The 24,937-nt window shown below is 39.9% G+C and overlaps 1 protein-coding gene across 7 annotated transcripts in view; it reads right to left on the bottom strand.

Moving 5' to 3' along the window:
- LOC129769635 (integral membrane protein GPR155) overlaps nucleotides 1-24,937 on the bottom strand; it is a 48,210-nt gene that overhangs the window by 6,259 nt on the left and 17,014 nt on the right. For all 7 annotated transcript variants that reach the window (XM_055772017.1, XM_055772021.1, XM_055772019.1 and 4 more), the window contains exons 3-6: nucleotides 10,540-10,829; nucleotides 10,337-10,476; nucleotides 9,087-10,022; nucleotides 8,532-9,028 (exon numbers count right to left, since the gene is read on the bottom strand). In XM_055772017.1, the coding sequence (XP_055627992.1) occupies nucleotides 8,532-9,028; nucleotides 9,087-10,022; nucleotides 10,337-10,476; nucleotides 10,540-10,829 (1,863 nt within the window). The remainder of the gene's footprint in view (nucleotides 1-8,531; nucleotides 9,029-9,086; nucleotides 10,023-10,336; nucleotides 10,477-10,539; nucleotides 10,830-24,937) is intronic.

The following is a 24,937-nucleotide window of genomic DNA, read 5'->3' as shown; positions in this document are numbered from 1 at the left end:
CATTGAGCAAGTTGTACAATATCGTAGGTGGTACGAATTCAGAACTGTTAAGTTAAAAACTAGCCTCCATTCGTTGCTGATGATTGGTAATATCTCTTAGATGAAGGCATGTTTTCTACAACAGTTAAGAAGCGGTAGAAAACATAGTTAAAGAGTTATACTATAAATTTCAAAACCGAAGTTGCCAAAAACAAGAATTTTATGTGATGAATGGCCGTTCCCATTTAGGATGTCGGGTCAGCACCACCCTCTCCTGCTCAATGAATAGAATACGTGGGAGCTAAGAAAATAAATATTAACGGTAAAACTATTTCATAGAAAACCGTGATCAGTTTTCTGATTTGGTACCATTACTGAAAGACATAGTCTTTCAGCAAAAAAAAAGGTAATGATTTCATATTCATATTTTCGTATCGAGATTTTCATTTTTATTCACTAATGTCGACGGGATTACCCCTTATGATCGGTTTAAATGGATTACATAGATATTTAATCTACGAGTGTCGTTCGAAAAATAAGTTTCAGTGCCTCAGAAATCGCGGAAAAATAAAGTTAGGACAAAAAAACAAGGTGGTTTTCGTATTCTACGTTTTATTCTCTATTTTTGTACATAATCGCCGTAACGTTCGAGGCATTTTTCATAGCATGACACGAGTTATTTTATTCCGAGCGCGAAGTGCGTAGCGTCCATCTTTTTGAAGTACGATGTAACTGCGTCACGAATTTCTTCAGTGTAATCGACTTGTTGACCGCCGAACGCCTGTAATCTACCCGATATTCGCACACAGTACTCTATTCTATCCATCGTAGCCTTAATCAGTTTTGTAAGCATCCCGGGTAAGCCGTTTTCTTCCATGGTTCTACATAGTTCGTTTCGTATTATTGAATCATATGAATAGTTGGTGCGTTGGGACTCTGTGCTCACGCCATTTCTGGAGGATCTGCCGCAATGTGAAGATTTGGTCAGTAGTAGGCTGACCTTGGATGAAGCCGGCCTGATAGTCTCCCACGAATCTGTTTGTAAGTAGCGATAGACGACGGAAGATGATCTTGTGGCATTCAAGACTGTGATTGCACGAAAGTTTTCACAGTCTAGTGTGTCACCTTTAATCAGAGTAATCAGAGTGAAGATCGGGTAACTAACCCCGATGAGATCTAGGTCGCATGCTGACAGGGAAGGGCGCCTATCCGAGCGTCTGTTCACCATGGAGGTGCGGCTCAAAACAGCGTCTGTTCCTCAGGTCAGGGGCGGCTGTTCACTGTCTTCGTGCCAGCGGGAACTCTAAAAAGAGCTGTGCTCGGCGAGACAGGGGGTTGGAGCAGGCCATCCATAAAAATGAAACGCGCAAAAAAATCGAGACAGGACAATCGGACTAGGCTCACGCAAAGAACACGGACTAGAGATTGGAAGCTCGGAACATGGAACTGCAAATCTCTCAATTTTCTTGCGAGTACCCGAATTTTTCGGAAATATTGAGAGTCCGCATACTATTTACCAGAGTTGCGGCAACACACACGAGCTGGGTACATCTTTCATCGTGACGGGGGAGATGCAGAAACGAGTGATTGGCTGGTGGTCAATCAATGAAAGAATGTGCAGATTGTGGATGCGAGACCACTTCTTCAACATCAGCGTTATCAACGCTGCACCGCTAGCACCGATGACGATAGAGAAGAATTCTACGCGCAGCTAGAGCGTGAATACGATCGCTGCCCAAAACACGGAATCAAAATCGTCATCGGTGATTTGAACGCTCATGTCGGTCAAGAGGAGGAGTTCATACCGGTAATTGGTAGGTTCAGCGCCAAACAGCGAACCAACGAAAACGGCCTAAGACTTATAGACTTCGCCTCCTCCAAGAACATGGCCATACGTAGCACTTTCTTCCAGGATAGCTTACAATACTGTTACACCTGGAGCTCACCACAGCAAACAGAAACACAAATTGATCACGTTTTGATCGACGGTCGGTACTTCTCGGATATCATCGACGTCAGAACCTATCGTGGCGCTAACATCGATGAATGCAGACCACTACCTGGTGATGGCCAAACTGCGTTCTAAACTGTCAGTCGTCATTAACATAAGACACCAGCGCTCACCACGATACAATCTACGACGACTGCAGGAGCCGAATGTTGCTGCAACATACTCGCAGCTAGTGATCTCCGATTTTTGAAATTAATCGTTCATCAGCTAATCGAACACTTTTCAGCAGTTTGTTATTCGATACGATTAATCGCCCCAAACAATCGATTAATCGATTAATCGTCACACTGAGAGAAATAATAAGTTAGACTAATATTCCTGATTTGCTAGAAAGCCATCTGGAAAAATTCCGCCTGAAAATCAATTAGGAGAAATGCGGTTAAAATAAACATCCTAAGGAATATGCCCATTTACTGCGTCCACATACCGCTACAATCTCCGTTTTTCGGAGAATATTATAGCTTAACTAATTGTTGTTTAAGATATCAAACGGCTTTTATTCTAAAAAATAAATAGAGTACATATTTGTTTAAAAGGAAAACAGTTGTAAAATCAACAATTTTTTTAGTGTGTGGTCAAAATATTCACCTGGTGGTGGTAAATTAGATTTATTAGATTTATACGTTGTTTCATGTCTAAATTTGTTTGATTAATTATTGAGAAAGCAGGTATATCCATGAAATAATCTAGGCCTATTCACCTATAGTAGTAATTAGAATTTTCTCATACGTACAAAAACGTAGTAAGAAATACATAACGCTTCACATATTGAAATTTGGTTTCGTTGGGGGTGGGATATTTTTCCAGAGTCAAAGTCACAAAAGGAACACCTCGAAAGGCAACATGTGATAAAGTATATCAGCTCCAGAAAACATAACATTGTAAGTCGTTATTCGGTGGTGGCTCATTTTGCCCCAAACAACAAAGCTATTTCGAATGCGAATTAATCGCTGAAATCAAACAGATATTTTGTTTGATTTCTGCGATTAATTTAGCGATTAACCTCTAATCGAATATTTGAACAGTCGTCCAAACTGATAATTAGTCGACGATATCAGGTCGAATAACTAAATTTTCACGGGCAAAATTACATCCGAATGGCTACCGTGAGAGAAATTTCTGTTTTATTTTTTTCCATATTTGACAGATTCACGCATAACAGTCTTAAATAGCTTCATATGTTCCAAGAATAGTATAATCAAGAAGTATCGATTAGTTTTTAGTTGATTTACCGGAACTTCCCGCATTCGCGTTGACTGCATTGAGCTTCGTTTACGATTTTAGGGGAGCGTCAAAGAAAATGATTGAATTTTTAGGATAAAACTGCAGCGGTCGTACTTTTTTTTCTCTGGGTTTGGATCGATTAATCGACGTAAATTATTCGTTCGCTTCGATTATTGGTTGCGCAGTATTCGTTCGATTAATAAACGATTGCTTTAGAAAGCATTCGATTAATCGAACGATTATCGGGGATCACTACTCGTAGCGTCTTGAAGCTGCGTTAACGGGGCTAGAAGAACTGGGTGCTGTTCCTCTCGATGAATGCTGGAACACCTTGAAAGCAGCAATTAGCAGCACAACAGAGACCGTCATTGGTTATGAACAACGAGGACAACGGAACGAATAGTTTGACGACGAGTGCCGAGCGCTCCTGAACGAGAGGGATGCTGCAACGAGCGACTCGACAAATCGATCGAAAGATGGAGGCAGCATTACGATGAACACCTGAACAGCGCGCAGGCAGGTGACCAAGACGGCGTTAAAAAGGACTACGCCGGTGCAGTGAACAACGACGACGTATCACCCCCGACGATGGGTGAAGTTAAGGAGGCCATTAACCAGTTAAAGAACCACAAAGCAGCTGGTAAGGATGGCCTCGTAGCGGAGCTCTTCAAAGGAGATCCAAGAAAACTTGTAGAGTGTATGCACCGATTGATAGTCAGGATAGCTACGGGAGGAGTGGAAGGACGGGGTAATCTGCACCATCTATAAAAAAAAGGTGACAAGCTGGTTTGTGGGAACTATCGTGCCATCACAATCCTGAATGGTGCCTACAAAATTCTGTCTCAGATCATCTTTCGCGGTTTATCGCGAATAGTAAGTAGATTTGTGGGAAATTACCAGGACCAGATTTTTACACTGCGGCAGATCTCCCAAAAGTGCCGCGAGTATCAGGTCCCTACGCACTACATCTTCGTTGACTTCAAGGCCGCATATGATACAATCGACCGACGACAGCTATGGAGAAGCTATGGACGCTTTAGACGAACACGGCTTTCCCCGGCGATGCACTCTCCTGTCTGCTCTTCAGCGTGGTGCTGGAAGTTGTTATGCGGAGAGCGGGCTTCAACATGCGGGGCACGATTTTCAACAAGTCTAGTCAGTTTATCTGCTTAGTCGACGACGTGGACAGAATCGGAAGAACACTTGCTACGGTAGCTGACTTGAATACCGGACTGAAACACGAAGCAGGGCTGATTGGGCTTGGGCGTCTAAGACTAAATACATGCTAGCGGAAGGGACTGATCGCAACAGAGTTCTTCTTGGTAGTAGTGTTGTGATCGACGGCGACGAGCTCGAGGTGGTAGAGGAATTTGTCTACCTTGGCTCGTTGATAACAACAGACAACAACAACAGCCGTGAAATTCGAAGACGCATAGTCAATGGAAGTCGTGCCTACTATGAGTTCCGTAAATCCTTACCCAGCATCCCGAAAATCACCAAGGCTGGACGAGTGCGATGGGCAGGTCATGTTGCAAGATTTCCAGAAAGGAGCCCTGCAAAGATGGTGTTCGCATCGAATCCGGTAGGAACAAGAGAGGAGCTCAGCGAGCGAGATGGTTGGACCAGGTGGAACAGGACTTGGCAAAAATCGGTGCAGCTGGGAGAACTGCAGTCATGGATCGGGTTTATTGGCGAAAAATTGTGAAGAAGATCTAATCTCTCAATGGGATGTAGAATCATTGTCGCCACCAGACGTCGACACAATTTTTTTTTCATCGCGAATACACGCTTTGTCCAAAAAAACATTTTGAAACGAAACCTAAACAATCAATTGAAGGTGTTTGACAAAGTAAAAAATATGTTCGAATTCGAACATGCGTTAAAATGAAATTGGTAAAGTAAACTTTTATTCATACGGATTCAAGTAAATACTAAGAAAGTTTACTTTACTTGGAAACGGGCAGAATAAGTAAATACTTTTTTTTATGCATACGACCTATTGTACGTGAACGCAATCAGCTGGGCTGTCGACTAAAGGGTGTGTCACATCAAATTGCATCACGGAAAAAACGCTGTAGAAATTTAATTTTTAGGAATTATATCTTCAGCTTTCGCTTATAATCAGATAAGAGTGTATAGATCACGTTGGCCACGCTTCACTGTCAATTTTTCGTAAATTTGGAAAAATGTCGTCGAACGAAAAAGAGCGTCGTGAATTAATCCTGTGCACTCATTTCGTGAATCCGGAGTTGTCACATCGGAACATCGGTAAGATGCTGGGAATCGTCCAATCCACGGTCAGCATAGTACTAAAACGATACTTCGAGAACCTAACCATCGACCGGAAGGTGAAGAACGGCAAAAATGGATGCTCCGTCAGTGAAAAAGATCACAAGCGCGTAGTTAAGCAGTTTAGACGTGATCCGAGAAGTTCGGTCCGGGATGTCGCCAATAAGCTGAATTTGTCAAGTTCATTCGTCCAGCGGACCAAGCAGCGGGAGGGCCTGCTTACATACAAGGTTCAGAAGGCTCCTAACCGCGACGAAAGGCAAAACATGGTGGGGAAGACGCGAGCCCGGAAGCTGTACACCGAAATGCTGACGAAGCCGCATTGCCTGGTAATGGACGACGAAACCTACGTCAAAGTGGACTTTCGTCAGCGCCCGGCAGTTCTTCTCCGCAGAGGACAAATTCAGCGTTCCGGAGGAGATTCGCAAGCAGAAACTATCCAAGTTTGCCAAAAAGTACATGGTGTGGCAAGCGATCTGCTCTTGCGGAAAGCGGAGCGCCGCCCTTCGTAATGACCGGCACGGTAAACGGGCAGGTTTACCTTAAGGAGTGCCAACAGAAGCGCTTACTACCACTATTGAAGCAGCACGAGGGCCCGACCATCTTCTGGCCGGATCTCGCTTCGTGCCACTATTCAAAGGACGTGTTGAAGTGGTACGAAGCCAACGGGGTCACCTTCGTGCCAAAGGAAATGAACCCGCCAAACGCGCCGGAGCTTCGCCCAATAGAGAAATATTGGGCGATTATGAAGCAGGCCCTCCGGAAGAACCCAAAAGTTGTCAAATCGGAGGCGGACTTCAAGAGAAAATGGATTTCTGTTCAAAAAAAAAAACTACAACCTGACGTTGTACAGAACCTTATGGACGGGGTAAAGAGGAAGGTGCGAGCATACGGGCTTGGGCTCGAAGTATGAATAAAAAGAAAATGCCAAAAGTTGTCTAATAGTTTTTATTTTACTGTCTAAAATTTTCAAAAGGATCGGTCTACTGGGCGAATTTCTACAGCGTTTTTTCCGTGATGCAATTTGATGTGACACACCCCTTACAATATAGATTTTGAGATCATCAACAAACATTAGTCTGCAACCAACACTCAATAGAGCTGAGACATCGTTGATGTACAGTGCGAATGGTAGCGGTCCGAGGTTACCTTGTGGAACGCCGGAATAGTTTTTGAACTAAGCAGAACTGTATGAATCGGCCCTCACACAAAGTTTCCTCTCTAACACACTCCCTGCAGCGCTACGACTTGCGGTTCTTCCATAGTTCGGAAAGCACACGAGTACTTCCGAAGAAATTGAGTGATCGAAAATTTCACGTCCCGAGTTTCCAATCATTAATCCTTTTTCGTCGCCTGGGTCTGTGTCGATTAGTCAGATTAGTTTTATTGAGGTGCGGCTTGTATGGCATGCGACCAACCCCACTATCTTGCGGGAGGACCATCGTGATACTGCTGTTTTACGTCTCGAGTACCACCAGGACTGGGCAAAAACGCTTATAACGGCTTAGGTAAGCTGTTTCCGGATTTTTGTGGCTTTCTTGAAGACTGGCAATGCCTACCACGCATCCCACCACACTCTAGACAGTTCATCTGAACTAGTGCTAGTCACAAAAACGATCTTTGGCAAAATAATTTGTGACTCGAATGGGAATCGAACCCGAATTCTATATCTTGCAACCACTAAACCAGGGATTTTCAAATGGTGCTCCGTGGGAAATTTGTTATAACAAATGCTCCCACCTGAAAACCCACCTTGAAAAAAACATTCTTCAATTTTATTTCACTGGGCATATAGTGATTTATCTCGCATACTCTGTGTCAGATGTCGTGTAACTGCCAAAATATGCTTGTTCCCAGTTGGGTAATGTCAATCAAATAGGATTATTTTAATTGATTGAAAAATGCAGCTGCTTCGTTAGAGGCGAATGAACTGCAAAGTTTAAAGCCTCTTAAAAACAAAGAAAGAAGAAGAAGCTGCTTCAGCTGTTATAAAAAGTACTCTGCCATAAAAAAAATCTGAAAACCCCTGCACTAGACCAAGAAGACCTTGACCTTACCCATCAAAACCTGCGCAACACTTCCGCCATCTTTCTTACACACTTTTATCCACTCTGTCATCAAAGACCATTTCTGTTTTCCGAAGCTTGCGCTTCATAATCGCCCAGAATTTTTCTACTGGGAAACGTTCTGACAAGTTGAACGGATTTAGCTCCTTGGGTTTCAAAAACAACATCGTTGGCTTCGTAACACTCCATCATCGGTTTCGCGTTATGGCACGATGCCAGATCCAGCCAAAACAGAGCTTCACCTTCATGGAAGGACGGCTTGCTGAATTTGCCGCATCCACAGATCGTCTGCCACACCAAGTACTTCTTGGCAAATTTGTCGACCTTCTTCTTCGAGAATTTCTCCGGAACATCCAGGCGGGACTTGCCGACAAAAAACTCTAGGCCGGGATCTGCTTGGTGTCCGCTTCAATGTACGTTTCGTCGTCCTTTACGATGCATTTCGGCTGCACAAGCAACTCGCGGAACAGCTTCCTGGCGCGGGATTTGGCCGCCGTATTCTGTTTACCTTGAGGGCATGAAGTCCTGTTCGCTTCATTTTCTGCTGGACGAACCAGACAGAAGAATAAACCTTCTTGGCTGCGTCCAGAATCGAATGGTTCAGATTGCGCTTGAAGTAATCCCTCACCTTCCTTGCCTTCACGGGGTCTGCCGTCTTCGCTTTTCTTCCGCTGGGTCGATTTTACCACATGGAACACGATTGAACAGACGATTCCCAACTGTTTCGCGATCCAACAGTGAGACTGGCCTGGATTTCCCACGATCGCATCCATAATTTTTTGACGAAGCAGTTCTTGCTTGAAGGCCATTCAGATAGATTGTGACGATATTTTTGCACATGTAAACATTACACTCTAAACTAGTTTTACCCAAATTTCATGAATTTTTGCCCATGCAATAAAAAGTTACACACAAAAGAAACTGTTGCATTTTTTTCGAGTACATTCTTTACGTTAACTAACCTTTCAATGTCATTACTGATACTCCTTTGGATTCTCAAATCTTCTATGTCTACGACAGTCCTAGCCGCACCTGCGCTAGAACAACACCCGCCAGCATTTGTTCCCTCGCATTCTGTTCCACTGTTGGCCCTGAGGATTTCATCATCGCTCGAGGTTATAGACTGCCGTCGTCTGTGTAGAGAGCCATGGCCGTTCGTTGCTTCCTGGATCAAGTTGGTCACCGAGCTTGATCCAACCGTACTGGTGTCGGTGTCCGGAGAAGAAACTTCTCTCGAGAGATTCATATATTTCTCGTGTCGCTTCTTGAAACGCTGATGAAGAATCAGACAACCGACCGTGACGATGAAGCACATCACCAACAGAAATACCGCAATGGCTGCTTGGGCGTTACCATATTGAAAGCTTGGATTGCGTTTTTCTGTGGGTGTGATGTTCTTTGTGTCAAGCATAAACAGTAGTGACACAATCAGTGTAGGCACGCCCCATGCGACTGCAATCTAGGATATAAAAGCTCATTAGTTGACAAACCGAAATTTTTGAAACATGAATACTCACAAAGAGAGGCCACAGTTTCAGAACGAAACACAAGCTACGACACTGCAGGAACAGTATAGTTATCGCCAGAAAAGCAGTCCAAAGCCTACTGCTGTAGCATCCAATGGTGAAAAAGTAGAACTGTAAATACATTTTCCATCCACTGTTTTGCTCGAATGTGGACCACATCAGTACTCCAATGTTACATATCAACTGCGATATAATGAGGCAGCTCGTGATTCTTTGAGGCATTTTCTTCACCTTCCTGGTGAAGGTAAACAGCAGCAGCATCCAAACTGAGCAGCATATCGCGACGATGCTGATGTCGAACGCAAACTTGTCGAACTCGTTCAGATAATCCGATGGATTCAGATTCGTGATGGTAATCATTTTAGCCGATATGAACATCAGGGGTGCACTGATGAAAGTCGATGCCACCATGCTGCTGGCGATCAGATCAACGTCCTGATTGTATTGTGCTGCGATCACGAACACGCCGGGAGCAGCGGGAAACGTTCCGTAGAGGAAGCCAAATGTGCTGAGATCGGTTGTTTCGGTAAAGTTGGCCCCTGCGTTCATTATGTTTACGATTTGCCGCGTTACCAACGGGAGAACGAGTAGTTTCACAAGAATCAGAATACCCGGCAGAATGAATCCAGGCCCCTGGAGGGTAGCAGCTTTCCCAACCATTCGTAATCCGAGCAGAAACAGTGCCGTTGCGGAGAAGGAATCGCCGAAAACTCGAAGAAAGCTGGAGAGAAGGACCGGCAGGCCATCCCGGAAGATTTGACCACCAATCACACCCAGTACCGTCATCAGTAGCACAGGGTTCAAGAAGATAGATTCAATTATCTTCATTACGACTAGACAATTGCCTTTGAGCAATTTGCGACCGGAGGCGTCGGAGTCCGGTAGTTGCGGGCATGGAGGGATGGATGAGCGACGCGTTTCCGAGCCCTGAAAGTGTTTACAAATTCATTGTCGTAAGCTTCGCTTGTGATATGCGAATTGTAGAATGCAACGTAACTGAGCCTAACGTTATTAACCACAACTGTAACGGAGACGTGAACAATTCAATTGTTCACAGTTTTAATTAACCATGAGTGGCACATGGAAATGCTAAACGTTAAACTAGACAATTTGTCTCCCTTATACAACTGAATGCATAATAACAACGAAACTCGAGTATACATGTCGAAAGGGAAATGATGAAATTCCATCGAATCGCTAATCAAATCAAACAAAAATGCCATGGTATAAAAGATTAATACCTGATTAGCGCATCCAGCTTTCAGTTTCGAGATCTCCATCAGAACATACCCGATAGGATTTAGAATCGCCAGCGAGATGGGCGCCAGTAAATAAATGTATGATGCATACTCCGGATGGAGTTTGGAGTACAATGCCGTGACTAAAATTAAAAATAGAGTTTTATGCTTCTTTTTTTAATAGTGCACTGTCAGTAATTACTCACCAATGGGAAACCCGATGGCAAAGTCATTGCTTTGGGTGCAGAAAATCGCCAGTATTCCGGCGCGGCCATAGTTAAGGGGACGGGCCACCAGCAGAGAAATGATGCCCACCGCCAGGAATACGATCGTTTTCGAGATAAGAATCGAAAGTAAAAAGGTCCAGTTAACGATGCTCCAGTTCAGTTCGGCAAGTGACAGGAATATCACCGAGGGAAGGGCGAATGTTCCGACGAATGTGTTCAGTCCCTTGGCTTCGGTGTTGGTGATGACGTTCAGTCGACCAGCGAGGTACCTAAGAGAAAGGGAAAAGGGAGCATTTTTTAACGTGGTATTATTTTTTCTACATGGCTATCGTACTGATTGTAATTATTTTTACTTGAAAAAGCAGTGATGTATAACTTTGTGAGATTATATGCAATATATTCATAGCTTGTAAGATTATGAAAGATGAACATGATTTTTTTGTTTGAACACACGTGCTGTCGTTTGAACAAAGGCTGTGTATGTGCTACTCATGATAGCGTCTCGCTATCATTCCTCGAACCGCTTCTGTTGATTGTCTCATAGGAATCGCAGTCGTTCGCTCTCTACCTTTGCGAATATATTGACCATGGATTATTGACACAGCTCAAGACATCCTAGAATGACGTTGTCCTGACTGCGCCAATTCATCAAACGACACACATAAGAATCCATCGAGGGCACTCTTTTGTTTGTTTCGTCTCCTCCAACCACATAATATTAGAATATTAATTCAAAATGAATAATTATGTTCCTAATAATTAAAGTAACTGTGGCGCATTGGATCTACACACGTGCTCTTCAATCGGTTTTTTATCAGGATTGACGACAATAGCGTGACTGTTATTTTGCATTCCGAGCATGGGTGTCATTAGAATAATTTCAATAATTCATTGTTCTCATCCAAAAAGGCTTCCAGCTCGCCTAAGCCTAATCGCGGCAACGTTTGCGTAAAAGCGCTTAAAATTCGCGGCCAAATTCAACACCGAGAACGACAAGTATTCCAACAGTATTCTTTCAAAGAGAACGAGAATCAAAAAGAACGTGTTATATGGTCAACTGATTTGTTCAAAGTGAACGTATATTTCCTTTTGTTTTTGTGGCTGGTGGTCAAGTGCGGCAAAGAACTATAGATTTCGATAGTGCTGGACAAAGGCTATTGATTGGATATCGATTATCGTATTGTATGTTCAATATGAGGTAATAAATTTTTAAAGTGGTGCGCTAAATATTGGATTCGAATTATTTTTAAATACGGTTTGAACATAGATAGATAGATAGAAAATAGAAGCACCGTTTTGATTCGTGAACAAGTTCACTAGATATTAAAATTCCTTTATAAAAAGTGTGAACTGCTAAATTTTTGTGTAAAGTAGAAGATTAGTATAGTTCCTTGCTGTGGTGGCTGAGGGCAGACAAATGACCAGAACGGTAAAAAAAGGTATGGTGGCTAAGAGTAGACAAACAATATTATTAAATTGTTCGTATTTTCTGTCCTATATTTTTATTGATTAAAATATTGATTATATTAATAGCAGTGGTTTATTTTCTCTTTTTATTTTTATCTGGGAAAGTTATTTTTATCGCTCTTTTGTTTCTTCCGGAATCCATTTATGTTGTATTGAGGATTTGCTACGTATGGATTCGTGAAACCTCACATTGGAATTTAATCTTGTTTTTTCTAGTTATTTTGAACCGACGTGAGATGGCTGAGCTTTCATTGAAACGAAGGGCTTCGCTAAAAAAACAGTTATTGGAAATTATACAAGAAAAGCTGAATCTCGAAACAGAATAGTGGTAGAAAAAAAATCAATGTAGATATCATCACGCTACTCAAGTTATAAACAAAATTATGTTTTGTAACGTAGTTTTGACTCGTTCAAAGCACAAATTGCCGCTTAATCTCATAGACGTTAGAGAGTACAATGAACTGCGAGAGTACGTATGACCTGAGTACAATGAATTGCAGATCCATCATTGCTTTAAGATTAGTTTGCTTTTGCAGAAACTGTTTTGTCTAAGTTTCAATGATATACTTCCGTTTTTACAGAGCACATCACTGAGTAGGGATGGTACCTAGCGGCTGAAATGATCTAGTCAAAACAATAAAAACGCAATATCATCTCGTGATTGATGGTTTCATTTACCAAAGCTTCCTGTACAACTCCATAAATCTTGGAAAATATTGGATTGCACGGAAAGTTCGGGCCGATTTGAAGGGAAGAAACAAAAGCAAACTTTTCATCGACATTCGTGCACCGCTTTGTACTACAATCATTCGTGGTCCTTCCAGAACATTATTGGTTTCTCGTGAAAAACTTGCTCGAGATGCTTTTTAAGCTATTCAAGAAGTTCTGCAGAAGTTCTGCTTTTGAAAAAAAAATTGATACGGGACTGAACAAGTGATAATCTGAAGGTGCAATAATTGGTGGAATATTCCTGTGTATTCCTGTGTACACGTAATGTTTATAACGTCATCTGCTCGTCTTCCGCAATGCAACATCGTTAGTAATAATCTAACGTTTTGCTACCATAACGTTTGAGATTAGCGAACAAAAACTAACGAATTCCGCATGAAAGTAGTGAATTGAGATTACGATATAATCGCCCTCATTGAAACGTGTCTACGCCCAGATGTCGTGAAAGCAGTGCCAACGTTGAAATACAGCATCTTCCTCTGTCGCCGCAATGATATCACAAGTTCATTTCAGCGAGGTGACCGTATACTGATAGCTATAAAAACAACTCTTCTGTGCACTACTGTTACGTTGACAGGCTGTACTCATCTCGAACAAGTTGTAGTGAATCTAGTCGTGTTTAGCTCATCGATCCGCCAACCTCGCTCTCAAAGGTTGGCCCTCAAGCCGATTGCTTTCCGACTTGAAATTGAATCTCAACAACAAATTTCTGTCGAAGCGAGCGATCTTGACGACGTCGACTTCAAGCGGTGCGACTTCGGACTTTCTTGCTGCTGTGGACTGAAACGCACAACGCACCCATGAACAAAGTTATTACGCTTTTCTACGACGAGGTTTACAAAATTCTCCAGAATCACGCACCTGAAGGCGCAGACGCTCAGCTATTCACAAAAAAAACTTCCATGATAGGCAACAGAACTGCGAATTCAGCATAAAGTTGTCCGTAAGGCTCGGGAAAGTTTACTGTAAAAAATTTTGCGAAAACCGAGCAAAACTCAAGTTCCTCGAAACGCAATATAGTGAGTGCAGAATGAATGCTCATCAAAGTTACACCAACCGTATCGATTGAAACCTGAAATGTGAGCCGACATCCTTCTAGTCTTACATTAGAAATCTGAAAACAGTCTACCGGATACCTAACGAGATGACGGTTGCCGGTACAAACGCAGACACACCAGCAAGTTTTGTTAAGTTAATTGCAGATTTCTTCAGAAACGTGCAAAATGATGACTCATCTGCCCCTTCGTCATTGGTATGTTGTAATATACGATTTTTCACTATTGTTACAACCTTATTAAAAGTTGACACTTCGAAAGGTGGTCCGTCATTTCTCAATAGCTGTGCGGATGCCTTGAAAATTCCAATCAGGCTTATTTACGCTCGATCTTTGCGTGATGGCACGTTTCCTGAGGAAAACGGCGTCAGTCGTGCGGCACTCACGTTTGAATAATCAACTCCAAAGCTATTGAGCGTGTCGACTTCATCCGAGATTTCGATGTTCTCATGGACAGCAAGCTGAAGTCTTCTGAGCATATCAACACTGTTATCGTAAAAATATTTGCAATCTTGGGATTCATTCGGTAGGACTCTCAACCATTCCGGGATGTCTCTGTACTGCCGCATGGTATGAATTGTATTGGAATATATGCCACATGCGTCTGGTCTTTGTATCACAAACAAACTCATAATACCCGAATAGAGAAGATGCAACGTTATTCCATCCGCTATGCTCTGAGACTACTACCAAAAAAACGATGCACCTCATCTACCTGGCTATGAATATTGTTGAAGACTAGTTTACTTGGAAACGCTTTTAGCAAGACGAATTGTTGTCTGGCAACATCGACTGTTCGGAGCAAATTAGCGAAGCGAGGAAACAAAATATTGGTTGATTTTGGACGTTTGTTCTGGATCGCTGAACCGTTCTATTGCGAGGAGTATTTGTTAGGATTTATCGACTGGTTTGCTTGATAGAAGCTCATAATGCTAAATTTCTTCCCAATGTCACCAGACATAAAGTATGATTTTTTTGTGTGAAAACCGACTTTGGGGATAGCTAACGGTGTTTCATTTCGTTTGCTCCAAAATTTTTTTCCGTTATAATTTGCTACATAAATGGCGTGTCTCGTTGCGTTTAAGACGCGAATCGCCAATGGAGATGCGAGCCATTAAATGTTTATGGGTCAAATAGTATATAAACCATTACAGCATTTTAGTAAGCCTCACTAGATGATAATGAAAGGTGGTTTGAGATATTTGTAATGAAATTGCTAGCTCATGTGTCGTGTACCGAAGATTATTCTTGATCAGCGTCTCGATTTGATTGTCACCAGTGGCGGCACGAACTTTCCGGACAATTCATTAGAAACGTATTTTTAAAAAAATCCCTATTTTCTTGAGAAAGAAAATTTCTCAAGAGACATGGTAAGTGCATCCATGAAAGAATTCATTGTTCGTCTTCAATTTTGGCAAAACCTCCACAAATACCTAAAGAGAGAAGCGAAACGGTTTTTCAATTTAAGAGAGGAGGCTGGATCGAAAACTAAACTATAGAAAACAATGTCGTCAATTTTTAATATTACAAAATTCTTACATTCTTTGGTAGTGTCAACATCCTGACGGAAAGCATGATCCTCTGCTACGAATGGAAATAACTCGATCGCTCATCGTTGGAGCCTCCACAAACTGAAAATAATGCTCACCTCTCCGTACTGATCAAGAACCCGACCAGGCTATCGGTCGATAAAAAAATGTTCGAATATGTTGCACTCTCAGGCAGCTCAACGCTTTTATTGATAAATACGAAATTAGAATTGAAAAAATTTAAAAATACTGCAAAATGTAGAACAGATTTCATATATTTTTATTAACCCATACTATGCCAAGCGTTCGAAAAATCAAACAGCAACTTTGACAATTTTTCATGGCTTTGGGAAGCAACGATATAGTAAGGTTTTGACATCAAATGATAGCTTAGTCTAATACTTACAACTTACTATCATTTTCATTAAATTTTGTACAATGTTATTGGGCAAAAATTCGGTTTAAAGCAACTATGTGCGGAACGTACATAACCCCACATCTATATACAGGGTGGGCCATTAAAGTGGAAGCATCTGGCAACCCCATAACTTTTGACAGAGATGTCAGATTAACAAATGTCATACCGCGTTGGAAGCGTCATTTCAGTACAATTTTAACCATGGAACAATACACACCTAAACAACGCGCTGAAATTGTTCAGCTGTACATTCAAAATAACTTCTCAATTGTGTTAACTAAACGTGCGTGGAAAAATAAAAATAAAGTTAAAACATCGCCTGGAGACAACACTATACGTCGATTATATGCCAAATTTATATCGTCTGGTAGTGTTGGTAATGCCAGTCATCTGTCCAGACAACGACCAAGACGTTTCGACGAGAATATTGATGCCGTTCCAGCCAGTGTTGCAGAGACTCCATCGACATCAGGTCGCCATCGTTCGCAAGAGTTAGGCATCGCTCGAACCACTCTCCGACGCATAATTCGTGTTGATTTGAAAATGTTTCCGTATAAAATTCAAATGGCTCAACAACTTAACCCATCTGACTTGCCACGACCAAATATTGCGCGAAATGTTCCCCGGAAGATTAATATCGAAAAACAGCGATTATGACTGGCCACCGAGATCACCTGATTTGACGCCTCCTGACTTTTTTTTTATGGGGATATTTAAAATCCAAGGTATACACTGGTAAACCAAGGACCCTGGCTGCGCTGAAAGACAATATCCGACAAGAAATTGCTGCCATATCGGCCGAAAATGCCGAAAAAAGGGCACATTTTGCGGTCAAGGCCAGAGGCGCTCATTTACGAGATATCATAATCAAAAAGTAGTTAGAACAAATCTCCTTGGACCAAAATAAATGAATTTCAAAGAAAAAATTTAAAATTCCACTTCTTTACTTTGCTATTGCAAAAACAAATCCTTCCACTTTAAATGGCCCACCCTGTATATAAAAATCTCGTGTCACGATGTTCGTGGTCGAACTTCTCCGAAACGGCTTGACTGATTTGTAGGAAACTAAGCAGAAAAAAACTTGGTGGCATGAGAATAGGTCGTAAACTTGATATGATACAGCTAGCTAGGGCACCGATTACTTCAAATTTAATACCAATTAGGGTGGTCCTATACAGAAAAATAATAATTCTGAATATTTTTATTTTTGTTTTTTTTATTTTACAAACAAAACGTGTGTATATACCTTGCTAAATGATAGATGACGCTACGTTCGTTTCATCGAAATTTCGTTCACAGATTTCATACTCAATTTACCTAAAGTTAGGCGCATTGCCGGTGACCCTTTTTGAATAAGTACGATGAATTATTGAAAATTATTCGAATCACACATGCTCGGATTGCAAAATAATAATCACGCTATTATCATCAATTCGGATAAAACACCAACTGGAGAACACATGTGTAGGTCCAATACGCATGTTTTTGAAGACGTTGCTGGAATCATGGTAAGCGACAGAACAACGACACGAGAAATTGTGCTTCGGAAGGAGAAACAATAATCTGGAGTTCATTGTCGACACATACCGTTCATACGACGCTCTCCATATTCTCCTTCAATGGCACAAACGTTCCTAACGTTCGCTCTCTCATCGTAATATTACTTGCATCATTTTTATTAGTACTTAGTTGAAGTTTCTTTGCCAAGAAACACGCCTTGGTTGTATTCTGAGTGACAATTTCTAAAATATGTGTGAGACTAATGCATGTATGAAGAAATTTTTGACAAAATTCCCCGTCCGTACTGGACGAACCCAGGCAGATATTGCATGAACATTAAACAACGAGATCTCGCCACAGTTACATTATTCATTATGCATGTCAATTCTCATTTTGAATTAATATTTATGAACATGCGGTTAGAGGGAACGAAACAAACAAGAGCGTGGTGAGAGCTCGATGTATTTTTATGTGTATTTGACGATTCGGCTCGGCCAGGACAACATCATTCTGTGATGTTTTGAACTGTACCAACAATTCATTATCGACGTTTATGCGAAGGTAGAGAGCGAACGACTGCGATTCCTATGAAGAATACATTCTTTTGCGAGACGCTATCATTAGCAACGCCGTCACAGCCTTTGCTATTGCCAGACCAAAACGCAATGCATTTTCATGAATTACAGCAAGTGTGTTCAAACAAAAAATTATGTCTTTAATCAGCCTTATTACAACATTACACATATTCAATCCCCCACGTTGTTGGATGTATTCGTCTGAAAGGCAAAAGCGAGGATTACCTCATACACCCATGTTAAGTTTGGTTAGTTGACAAAATACGCCCTGAGGAAATCAATAGTGTACTTTCCTCGGGAATTCCAAATCCGTTCGACTCAAGTTCAGCCGAGTTGTGCAAATGTGGCAGTCTTGCCATGCGATTCGACATGAATGACATTGAGCTTCGTGTTTCATTTATATGAAGCGAAAATGATAATAGATTTTCGGTGGTAACAAACACGCTTTTAAAACAAACAAAAAATAAGACAAATTTGCTCTCCCGTATCAAATATGTATGTAACGCATTCTCTGCAATTGGGGATAGATCTTGAAGGAAAGTTGTGTCTGATTATAATTTTATACCATGGATAAAGTTTAGACTGAAATACGAGGTTGTAAAGAAAAATAGTTAAGTTAGGGTCAGGATTATGTATTTTAAATATTCAAAGTAATCGAGTAATAATTTTCATTTTCCTGCATACATTTATTTGAGAAAATGTATAATTTATTTCTTTTTATTTTCATCTGCGGTAATAGATCGCATACCCACGTATTCGTGTGATCTTTTTGAAAGAATGGGCCGTAATCATACTCGGAAAGATACGCCATGAAATTTATGGTTGCACTGATATTTCTGAGTTGCTCCGCAACGACATTTTTCTTCTTAACAATATTAACACAATAGAAAAAGATATAATAGATGAGTCTCGAGTGTTTCACGTATGATTATCGAATGATAATGCGCACAGTCATTTCCGGCAGCATAAACATCTAACACACTTTCACTCAAATCGTTTCATTCGTTCTATCTTATCGATCACATAGATCGTTAAAACAATTTAAAAACACCTACCATACAATAGTTATTTTTTATTTAACAACCAAAATGCTCATTAGAAACAATTTATATGGCAGACCAACGTTTGCCGGGTCAGCTAGTAATCTTATAAAATTCAAAGATAAGTAAACTTTTCTACAGTATAACTTTGATAAAAGATCACACATAGTGTTGTAGGGAAAAACCATTGGATTGAACCTCCTACAGAAACAAAAACGTAGGTTTATGCCAATGTTTTTGTTTGGCGATTTTTCGATTTTTTGTCATTTTCCGGAAAACGGTAGGACGAAAAAAAAATTCTTGAAGATTAGGGTCTCAGTAACGCCAATAATCAAAATTACACCAATGGCTTCTGTTTAAAAAATATTTTTTACAGTTTGGTCGTTAATGGATTAAAGATGTAAGTATATTTTTCTATACTACTCATTCAACGCGTCCACGTGGACATTATCTGAACCCCCTCTTCCCTCATCGTGGACAATCGTGGATATTCCGGATATGTAAAAATTTTCATTCAAATTTTGACATTTCAAAACAGGCTTCGTGCCTTTCAATATGACAGAGATTACACTTTCATGTTAGTGTTTAACTCGAATGCAACATTTACCCGAATGAGGAAGGAAAAATCGGATACACCCATACCTCGCTTTACGGCTTAGATACGTTCCACGAAACTTGGCCGCAAAGCGAAAACCCGTCTAAGCAATCAATTATTATAATACAAATTCAATCGGACCGGTCCAAATTTGTTAAATATGTAACATGAATTATCATTCAAAATGCATTTTTGTCGTTTAAATCAAAAATACATACATTTGTACATAAAATAATAACATGGAACAACTTCATGTTACATTAAATATATGTCAACGGTCAAAGGATGAATACATTAGAGTGTCAATGGATGTATGGGAAAAAATGACCTCAAAGTTTGAGTTTTTTGAAAACCGAAAAATCACACAAGTAGAAGCTTTTCTCAGAGTCAACTTTCGACAAAAATAAAAATTTTTTTCGTGCAATATGAAGACATTTGACATCAACATTTTTTTTTGTAAACCCCGATTTCATGCCGTTCCAGCGAAACATTTTAGGCCGTAAATCGAAAATGTGTCTTAATTGAAGAGTTATAGCGAAATGCCGTATAAAGAGCGGCCGTATAGCGAGGTATGGGTGTAATGAGTTTTGTCGAATCTCCTGTTGATAAATATGATAGCATCAAAATAACATGAGAGAGCAACAACAATACGAAGTAGAATGAAAAATTGTAATGAGGAAATTCGAAAATTATGCTGGAGGCTTTGCTGTGTCATTTTTGAAACTAGTGTGAGCACGAAAAACATTCCCTTTTCTTTCCTTACCGTATTGCTCTTTAAGGCTACGAGATCATTGAGAAAGAACACGGTAATTTTTATATAAAAAATATAAAGTTACGTGTATGCCTTGAAAATGTGAAAAGAATTAGTAAGAAAAAAAGGTACTTACGTATTAACGCCACCACAGCGCAATTTTTATTATAAATTTGCTTATTTGTAATGATAGGTTTGCTTGCGAGAGTTCGCCGTTTCCGACGTCGGATCGGGGACCAACTCGGATAATGTCACCTAAGCGGCTTGGGGCCACCTCTGTTCCTTATCCTCGTTAGATGGGGAGTTCGCCCCCATTGCATTGACCCCACAATAAAACTCATTACGAAACAATAAATTAATAATACAAATTCTCTGTCGAGTCATGTTCAACTATATCAATTTAAATTTATATTATTTTTTAAAATATTTCTTTCTCGTTCGTGATAGTTCGCCATTCGGATAAACATTTCATTCAGATAAATGATATTCTAGTGACATTGTTTCTCGTAAATGCTCTAGAATCTCGTTGTGTTATAATACCTACTTTATCCCTATCCAACGAATCATCTGTCTTTTTTTTATTTTTTTAACAAATTTCAATATCACATTCTATGAATTTATACCGACTGCTGGGAATTGACAACTTTCTTCTACGTGTATGGGTCACGTGATCCAAATGACTGGATAATGTTTATAATCGAATTTGAAAGTTCATCATTCGTACAAAATTATGAATTTAGATAATATAAAAGTGAAACTATTTTTTTTCATAACATTGAAAAATATAGTACACAAAGCCACTCTTTCTCTCGTTTTTGCTCTACCCCCGAAGTAGTTAATGTATGAATGTGATCATTTTAATAACGTTTATCAGGATTAAACATGAAAATAACTTTTAATTCAACATAGCTGTAAATAGTACACGTGGGTAAATGTTACTTTTGGGTAAATATTGCATTCGGGTAAATGTACCATTCGGGTACCTGTCGAATTTAGGTATTTGTTGCATTTGTCTTTCGGGTAAATGTTACACAATCGTTCTCTGGACCTTTTACCCCTTAAATGGTGGAAATAAGTCAGAATACAATTCTATTATAAAACAATCAGTTACAAGATTTCATGAAATTCAGGAATTTGGCTCATAACATCATAAAACCATGGGTTATTTAAACACTGTTTTGTTTCTTCCATATACAGCGTAACTTCGATATAACGTACAGTGATCAGTGAAATGCTAGACCCCAGAACACTCGATAATACGAATCAAATATCGTATGCTCATCGAACCTGCTCCTTTCATTGAACCTAAAATAACAAAACGATCCTCACAAGCAATGACTTTTTTCCATCAGTACCACTTATGCGAACTAATGATTCATCGTATAAATAAGCGTAATCCCCAGGACAGCTGGTTTGCATATTTTTCAAATAACGGTTTCCGTACCTGCGGTTTGGGTAACTATGAATCACCGCGAAATTATAGATCATCAGAAACTTAACTGGAGCGATTGTCCTATTAGACAGAGCGCGTTCAACATACTCTTTGCTGTCCGATAGCAGCGTATCGCTGCCGGTTTTGTCTCGAGTTAAATTGTCTGTCGCCATTCTATTTACTCAATTTGTTTGATGTGAAACAGACGTTACAATCGATGTTCACGGGGTTGAGTGCGTTGCCTTGCTGCCTTGTGCGTCATCCAAAATGATGTTTATAGTTTCATGAAAGCAGCCCGACACAACAGGCGTATGCATATGAGAAAATTACAGCCAATATTGATGAATTAGTTATTCATATTCAAACCCCCCCTATGGTGGCTGTTAAAGGATCTTGGTGAAAAAACCGTCCCCAAGGTAATGGACTTTCTAGGTCGTTGTCGTTCCAGTGATGTCTAAAAAGTGATTCAATGAGCGCGCGCTATAAAGTCTAGTCGTGAACGGGAAAAGGTATGTTGGTGATTTTTAATTAACGGTTTTTTGCTGTTGTTGTTGTTGTTGTTCGATCGTTGATATTCAACGGTGGTCGCCTAGACCCAACGAATTCTATCACTACCGGTAATGACTAGACTTGGTGATGACGAATGTTTTCTACTTTTTCGCTACCTCCATCTCGATTTACTGTTCACGCTAGTCACATTTTAGGCAAACAACAATAGGAAAAAAAAAAGTTATCCTTGAACCTGAATGTTCTGGTTCAATTGAATTACTTCGAGAAAATGCGTTGGGATGATACCTTCAATGATCATTTTAAACTGAAAAGTTCATGGAAAGAAGCATGAATAGGTGCTGATACTTTGAAATAGGATCGTTTATCGTTCTCCATTTTTGTTTTTCTGTCGACCTTTTCGGTAATTGAATCATAAAAATTCACTCATTTAGAAAAGGAAAACAAAATAAAACATTTCATAAATGTTGTATGATTTTTTTGTTCGTTAATACATATTCGCACTCGAAACTCGAATGCTTCGCAATCCGACGGCTCCCTTTTTTCTCCCACACTGAATCCTGATGGCATTTTTATCTTCAAACATTCCCGAGCAAAATGCCTCCCGTTTATGGAATTTTCCACAGAAGAATGTGGTGAAATTCATTTCCACCCTCATCTCAGTGGCGCACAATGATTGACGTCATGATCGAGCAAAAAGAAAACGTTCGCTCGAGAAAACACTGCACTGAACAACAGCAGGAGGATTGTCATCAACCCGGCAGGCAGTGGGTGGTGGGGGTAATTGTTTCCTGTTCGCGAAATGTGCGCTATAAGTGCGCATTAGCTTGTCTGAAATTGCAACTTTCACGTAACAGTGGTTGACAGCACGCAGCTGTTTCGGAAAATAATTGAAAAAAACAACACGTTACACAAGGTAAGGCTCGTTAATACACCGCGCACTAACCACAGACAGGTTCATTCGGATTATCAACACTGTTTTCTTTGCGAATCTAAATGGTTAGTGGAAAAATACTACGTGTTGGAACATTTTCCGATCATTTTATATAATGTATTATCTTATAAGTGATAATATTTCATGTTTTGTTGTAAATTGTACTTTCAGTATATCACTTTGATTAAAAGTATTTTTTTTTCAGAAAAGAGGAATCTTTTGAAAATTTTAACATTTTGTTTAATATTTATTTGGCAGAATCATTCACTTCTCACCTCTCCTTAACCGAGCCGAGTCTCACTCTTAAAATATAAACATTTCATTTCGGTAGGAGGTATTTTGTTTATTTTTATGTTCCCGGCCGTGTTTTAAGACACAATTAAGAATGGATCAGGAATTCAGAAACCTCCAATTTTATTTTACACCAATCTTACATTTACAAATATTTTGCATTCAATTTGTGACAACATTATTTGTTACTCGCTTAAGCTTAAAAATTTCAATTCGGATCTAAAAGTCAACAAATCTGGACCGCCTGAAGCAAATAATCTGGGTAATTCAACGAATTGTGTTCTGTCAGAACAAGGATAGACCACACATATCGTTAGTGATTTGTCAGGAGCTCCGGGAGCTTGGCTGGGAGGTTTACGGGCATCCATCTTATAGTTTCGAATGAGTGAATACTCCCTGTTCCTGTCTATGGCAAATGATTTAGCTGGTGAGAAATTCACCTCAAGAGGATCAACTATCACGGTTTTTTGCCAACAGGGACAAAGGATTCAATTTTTCTATATTTTCTTGGTTATCGTAGTAGATCCACATCACCAGACACCTTCACATTTTCGTTTTTGACTGGTGAGCGAAGAAAACCATTATACGTTCAGATAATACAGGTGGTACCTGTTTTCCTTTCTTTTGTGCCATTCTCATAGTAACTTTTTGTGTATCGTGTGGAAAGGATATCCGAAACACTGTTGTTGCACGAGTTATATATATGGTTATATCGTACAAGTGTGGCACAACGCAACGTTAATAATTCAAAATGTCAGCGATTTCATGGAAAACGGATTTACCGAGAAAAAATTAGCTCTGATTTTGCTCAAACTTCGTTGTTTGTTCCTTTCCGAAAAAATAAGATACGTATTCTACATTTCGCGCTTGGGGTACATAATTCAGAATGGGGGTGGTCTGAAAAATTGGCTGTCGTGCCAATACAACTTAGAAGAAAAATTAACCTTTGAAACACCTTTTTTTGGGTAACACATCAAAAATTCAAGATGGCATGTATTTCGGTTGTTAATATATATTTTTATTCAAAAAAAAAAGAATTGTAATATATTGGCTTTATATTCAAAAAAAAAAGTGACTATAGAAATACATTCTTCCTTCGTCACATCAAAAAGCATAAAAACCATCAACACATTTTTTTTCAAAATTTTTGCTCAAAAAACCGATATTTGTCCAAAAAATTAAATTCAAATTCTTTTCATTTGAATTAGAAAGATCTAAAATTGATCAGGCGGTTTGAAGGTACAAATTTTGTAAAATTAGTATGTTCTTGGAGTTGTTCTTGGAGAGCATAAAAATGGGGCAAATTGCATATCACAAAAACGAAAAATTAAGCGTTCCTGAGATTTTTATATTTTATGTAAAAAATCTCAGCTTTTTAATAATGATATGATACAAAGCTAGGGTCTCTCTTTCTCTTTCTCTCTCTCTCTCTTTCTTTTTTTCTCTCTCTTTTTCTCTCTTTTCTTTTTCTTTCTTTCTCTCTCCCTCTTTTCTTTTTCTCTCTTCCTTTTCTCTTTCTCTCTTTCTCTGTCTCTTCCTTCTCCCTTTCTCTCTC

This window comes from Toxorhynchites rutilus, chromosome 2, assembly GCF_029784135.1.
Source record: "Toxorhynchites rutilus septentrionalis strain SRP chromosome 2, ASM2978413v1, whole genome shotgun sequence".
Lineage (NCBI taxonomy): Eukaryota > Metazoa > Arthropoda > Insecta > Diptera > Culicidae > Toxorhynchites > Toxorhynchites rutilus.
Note: the sequence above shows the minus strand (reverse complement) of the source record. Positions and strands in the feature narration are given on the sequence as shown.